Here is a 5,573-nt window from a genome sequence, read left to right on the forward strand (position 1 = left end):
CCCGCGGGTGCCGCCGGCGCCGCCCGGCCTCGAACCCCCGGAGGGAGGTGACCCGGAGGGAGGTCACCGGCTGCCCCTTGAGCCCCACATGTTTCGTCCTGCCCGGGCTCCCGGCACACGCTGCTCTCTAATCAAACTCTCCTCTCAGCCTGAACATCACCAACAGCGACATCCTCACCATCTACGACGGGGACGAGCTCTCCGCCCGCATCCTGGGGCAGTACGTTGGCAGCAGCGGCCCCCAGAAGCTCTACTCCTCCAGCCCCGACCTCACCATCCAGTTCCACTCGGATCCTGCCGGGCTCATCTTCGGGAAAGGGCAAGGATTCATCATGAACTACATAGGTACGGGGTGCTGGCCTCAGGATGTGACACACGGCCAGCCCAGACTGTCCAGCTGCTGGGTCTGGAAGCAGGGAGCATCACTGTGCACCCTCTCCACATCCCATCCAGCTCCTGCAGAACCCCCAGCCCAGCTGCAGGTCTCGGGTCAGTCACTTCTGGGGTGTCCCTGTATGTCTCCCCTCCTTCAGGCTGGCAACAAGGCATTTTTGGTCTCTGTTAGCCCTGCTGTGGCCCGGAGGGAAAGGAATTGCTGGAAACTGGGATGCAGGATCCCCACACACACCCTGTCAGGCATGAGCTGATGGCAGGGGTGGTCACTGAAGCCAGTCCCTGGGTGGGCTCCTGAGATGGATGTTCCCAGCTCCCATCTCTTTGCTCCAGAGGGGCTCAGACTGCACCTGGAGACATCTGTTCCACTGTCCTTCGGGGCAGCCGTGCCTGCCAGGCTGGGGCTGTGGGTGCCCACAGCAGGGACAAGGACTGGGAAGGGCACTCCATCCCCACAGCTGCCTGTGGCCTCTGGCTGCCTCTCCCACACCCTGCTTCCCCTGCCAGGCTCCTTCCAGGCATGTTTTCCTCGCACTGCTGACAGCCCTGGCTACGACAAACAGCGAGCTGCAATGCAGAGCACCTGGGAGGCTGCAGGGCCCTCCTCGGTGCTCTGCAGCACACGGGGCTGGGGAGGGCAGGGCATAACCCCTCCCCTGAGCAAACCAGCCTGGGAGGAGCAAGGAACAAACCCTCCCCTGAGCAAACCAGCTGTGCCATGACCGTGGCGCTGGCACCTCTCCTGTACCCACAGCCAGAGCTGAGCCTGGTGCTCCAGGGTTGTCCTGACCCCAGCACAGACACTGCCCCATTTTCACCAGCCCAGCCCTCTACCTGCCTCTAGGGTCAAGACTGGGGAGGCTTCAAAGAGCCCCTGTCTCCCCCTGCTGCCCTTTCCCTGTGCCCAGGGGATGCTGCCCGCAGACCAGCTGCTAGCCATGGCCACGGCATTTGTGGGGAGGGACAAGCGCTTGGGAAGAGCCATGTGTCCAGCTGTGGTGGCTCTGAGGAGGGTTGTGCTGCGGGGTCCTGCTCGATGGGTGACAGCCAGAATCCCTCCTGGCTGCAGAGGTGTCCCGCAACGACTCCTGCTCTGACCTGCCTGAGATCCAGAACGGCTGGAAGACCACGTCACACACGGAGCTGGTGAGAGGGGCCAAGATCACCTACCAGTGTGACCCGGGCTATGACATCGTGGGCAGTGACACCCTCACCTGCCAGTGGGACCTCAGCTGGAGCAGCGACCCCCCCTTCTGTGAAAAGAGTGAGTGCCCCAGCAGGAAGGTGCTGCTGTCCCTGTCCCACACCCTGTAACAGCACCGGTCCTGCTCCAAGGGGTTCCCTGCTCCGAGGGTCTCCCCGCTCATCCATCCTCTGTCCCCAGTTATGTACTGCACGGACCCGGGGGAGGTGGAGCACTCCACCCGCCTCATCTCAGACCCGGTGCTGCTGGTGGGCACCACCATCCAGTACACCTGCAACCCCGGCTTCGTGCTGGAGGGCAGCTCCCTGCTCACCTGCTACAGCCGTGAGACTGGCACCCCCATCTGGACCTCGCGGCTCCCGCACTGCGTCTGTAAGTCCGGCTGGTCTCTCCTGCTCCCCTGCAGTCCAACTCCTCTCTGGGAGTCCTGGGCAGCCCTTTCCTGCAGCCAGGACCTTGCCCAGCTGCGGGGAGGTGGTGTAGAGCCTTGAGCTACCTGGAAGCAGAGTGAAGGGAGAGCTTGGGTGTTTCCTCACTGCCCTCAGGCTACTTCTCTCCCTCGGCAGCCCAAGCCCTGGGCTCACCCTGGGTGTGCTTCATTCCCTTTCAGCTGAGGAGTCACTTGCCTGTGATAACCCGGGGCTGCCAGAAAACGGGTACCAAATTCTTTATAAGCGCCTCTACCTGCCAGGAGAGTCCCTGACCTTCATGTGCTATGAAGGCTTTGAACTCATGGGGGAGGTGACCATCAAATGCATCCTGGGCCAACCATCCCACTGGAGCGGCCCCCTGCCCATCTGCAAAGGTAACAGGGAGAGGGATGGGGGCAAGGGGACAGCCAACACCTCTGTCCCCAACCTGGGACAGCCCAGGGACCTTGGTTTGGCTGCAGACCCCAGCTGGGAGCTGAACTCAGCTGAGACCTGGAGCTTCCCTGGATCTGGGCTCTGCTCAGCCCAGCGTGCTCAGTCCTGGCCACGTGCTTACAGACACCAAGAGCTTATTAAAAACTGGGAGTTCGCAGGGTGGTTTGGGACCCAATGGGGCAGGAGATCCCAGGTTTGGGTTCCCCAGCAGGCAACAGCTTCCAGCACCCAGTCAAACCCAGCTACAGACCAGTAACTCTCCATCTCTCTTCCAGTGAACCAAGACAGCTTTGAACACGCTCTGGAAGGTGAGTGCCGTGGGTTTCCTGGATGTGCAGGATCCTGGTGGAGCCTGGGAGGAGAGGGAGAGGCAGAGAGGGGATCACACGGTGCCTGCAAATGCCGACATAATAGATCTTGTCCTTTCAGTAGCAGAAGCTGCTGCAGAGACGTCGCTCGAGGGGGGAAACATGGCCTTGGCCATCTTCATCCCGGTGCTGATCATCTCCCTGCTGCTGGGAGGAGCGTACATCTATCTCACCAGGTGGGGCTGCAGGGGGCTGGCACAGAGCTGGGGGGCATGGCTGGGGCTGGCTCAGCATCGCCCTTGCCAGCCACACGCCCCGGGCATGGTGCTGGGAGTGCTCTGGGGTGCCCGGGGAGGAGCTGGGATGGGGGGATGTGGAAGATGGGGCTGGTCTGGAATTGGTCCGTGCAGCCCAGTGACTCCACCTCTCCCTGCAGGTGTCGGTACTACTCCAGCCTCCGCCTGCCCCTCATGTACTCCCACCCCTACAGCCAGATCACGGTAGAAACGGAGTTTGACAACCCGATTTACGAGACAGGGGTGAGTCCTGCTGTGCCTGTCCCTGCTGAGGACACTCCTGAGGCGCTTGGCTGGGTGGGCAGCCAGGGCATGAGTCCAGCCAGGCTGCTGTGGGAGCACTGAGCAACAGGGCACAAGTCCATCCGTGTGGGTTGGGAGGCACAGGGGGCTGTGGGGTCCTGGCTGTGAGGGCATCACTCCCCTGGGAACAAAACAACATGCAGGATCTCTTTTTCTGCCTGGGAATGGGGAGATGATCCTGAAATGCAGCTGCTGCCCTCAACTGGCTTTTCCTTGCTTGCAGGAAACACGAGAATACGAGGTTTCAATATAAGGACAGCAGTAAGAGAGTCTCCAGCAGCGAACTTAATGTGCTCTCATAGAACTTCCTCAGTAACTAATCCAGAGACCACGTGGAGTTTGGTTGGACCCCCGGACCTGCTGTTGTCTTTCCTTTTGCCTCTCTATTGAAGATTTTACTGTTTTCTTCACTGTATTTATTCTATTTAAACTGCGATAGGTGTGCTGCCCAGCCCTGGGCGCAGGCAGCAGCGGGAGCCGGGGCAGAGCTGGGTCCTGGTGAGGCCAGGGGGGCATGGGGGCACTGCTGTGTACCCCTCCATGGCAGAGTGTCCCCCTCCACGGTGGAATGTCCCCCTCCATGGCAGAGCATCCCCCGGCACTGCCCACACAGACGCAGGGGGATTTTTGCGGTTCTGATGTTGTTAAAAATTAAAGATGTCTCCATTGCAAGAGCCTGCGGTTGATTGCTGGGAGCTGAGGTAGCGCAGGGTCCCCCACAGGGTCCCACCCCGCAGCTCCCAGCTCTCCAAGTGAGACTCTCCCCCGGGGGGCTCGGGGGGCACCGGCGCAGGGACCATCCTTGCTGCAGGGCTCAGGAGAGCAGGGACAGCCCGGCACACACGAGGTATGTGCTGCTTTCTTTTCCCACTTGGTCTTGGATGTGGAGAGGCAGCGAGCCAGGACTCCGGGGTGATGCTCCGCGGAGAAGCACCAACCAGTGCCACCCAGCCACCCTGGAAGCCACCCTGGAGTGAGCAGAGCTCCCAGCCGGTGCCTCTCTGCTCTCTGCCCGTTGTTCCTCTCCAGCAGCACTTCCCATCACCCTGCCAGGAACATCCCAACCCCGCATGGCCGGATGTCACCTTTTGCCCCCCCGGCAGCATCTCAGGGTAAGCGGGCTGGGCTGGGCTCCCTGGCTCCTGCTGCAGGAGGGGCCTGGCAGAGCTGTGCTGCACAGCCCACTCCGCACATCCCGGATCCGCACCTGGCTGGGTCCCACAGCCGGGCAGGGGGTGAAGGTGGAGGTGTTGGGAAGAAGAGGCAGGTGGGATGTGTGGAGGCCTCAGCAAAGGAGCTCTGTGGGGAGCAGAACAGGCAGAAATCGGCCCCTCAGTTCCACCCTTGCCATCCCCTGCGCTCCTTCACTGCATCACCCCTGCCAGAGCTACACAGCGGTGGGGACACGGACCTCAAAGGGCCACCCCATCCCTGTTGTCACCCCCAGCCAGCCCTGGGGGAGGGCAGCGAAGCCACCGCCACGTCCTTGGCTGGTGGTTGTCCTTCTTTTGTCCTTGTAGAACAACCGCAAGCGCGGGAGGCTGGGTGAGCTCGGGGTGGTTGGTGCAGCTCTGCAGTGTACAGCTGGGATTTAGGGGTTTTCCTTTCAAAACAACGAATGTGTGTTTGTAATTTGTAACAGTTAAAAAGAAAAACAAAAAAAAAAAAAAAAGAGAAAAAAAAAAGAGAAAAAAAATGTGCCAAAAACTGTACGAAGCATTTCATTTCCCTTCATACATGTCTGTTTTTATAAGAACAATGTGAAAATTGCTGGGATTAAATATTTTTGAACATGATAAAGTAGTTCCGTGGGAAGCTCTAGCGTTCAGTATAACCTCAATACTAATTATTCTGTATTTTCAAATGTCTGGAATCAGTTTGCAGAGACTCTGGCCGCAGGCTGCAGCGGTGCAGAGCAGGGTGAGGGCCGGGCACGCTGCGTGCCCCGCTGTGGGATGGTGGCCCGATGCCACTGGCTTGGCTCTGAGTGCCAGACCCTGCCCTGGTGCAGCCCCATAGTGCCCCCTGCTCCCGTGGGATGGAGCCCTGCTGGGACATGAGGTGACCTGGCACGGCTCTGGGGACATCTCCCCTCCATGGGTCACCCCACAGGAGCATTATGCTCTGAACTCAGCACGGCCCCTTCCCATGCCAGCCCAGCCCAGTGAGGTCTCACAGAGTGGGTGGGAGTCTGGGTGCTGCC

At 60.3% G+C, this 5,573-nt stretch overlaps 1 protein-coding gene across 1 annotated transcript in view; it reads left to right on the top strand.

Moving 5' to 3' along the window:
- Positions 1–5,166, top strand: part of SEZ6L (seizure related 6 homolog like) — a gene marked incomplete at its 5' end in the record, with an annotated part of 14,784 nt that extends 9,618 nt beyond the window's left edge. Inside the window, 8 exons of the mRNA XM_017734727.1 lie at positions 149–345; positions 1,463–1,657; positions 1,778–1,969; positions 2,208–2,402; positions 2,739–2,771; positions 2,893–3,007; positions 3,208–3,310; positions 3,594–5,166. Coding sequence (XP_017590216.1) covers positions 149–345; positions 1,463–1,657; positions 1,778–1,969; positions 2,208–2,402; positions 2,739–2,771; positions 2,893–3,007; positions 3,208–3,310; positions 3,594–3,623 — 1,060 coding nt within the window. The remainder of the gene's footprint in view (positions 1–148; positions 346–1,462; positions 1,658–1,777; positions 1,970–2,207; positions 2,403–2,738; positions 2,772–2,892; positions 3,008–3,207; positions 3,311–3,593) is intronic.
- Between the last annotated feature and the right edge of the window lie 407 nt (positions 5,167–5,573).

Source organism: Corvus brachyrhynchos, unplaced genomic scaffold (assembly GCF_000691975.1).
Source record: "Corvus brachyrhynchos isolate BGI_N302 unplaced genomic scaffold, ASM69197v1 scaffold114, whole genome shotgun sequence".
Taxonomy (NCBI): domain Eukaryota; kingdom Metazoa; phylum Chordata; class Aves; order Passeriformes; family Corvidae; genus Corvus; species Corvus brachyrhynchos.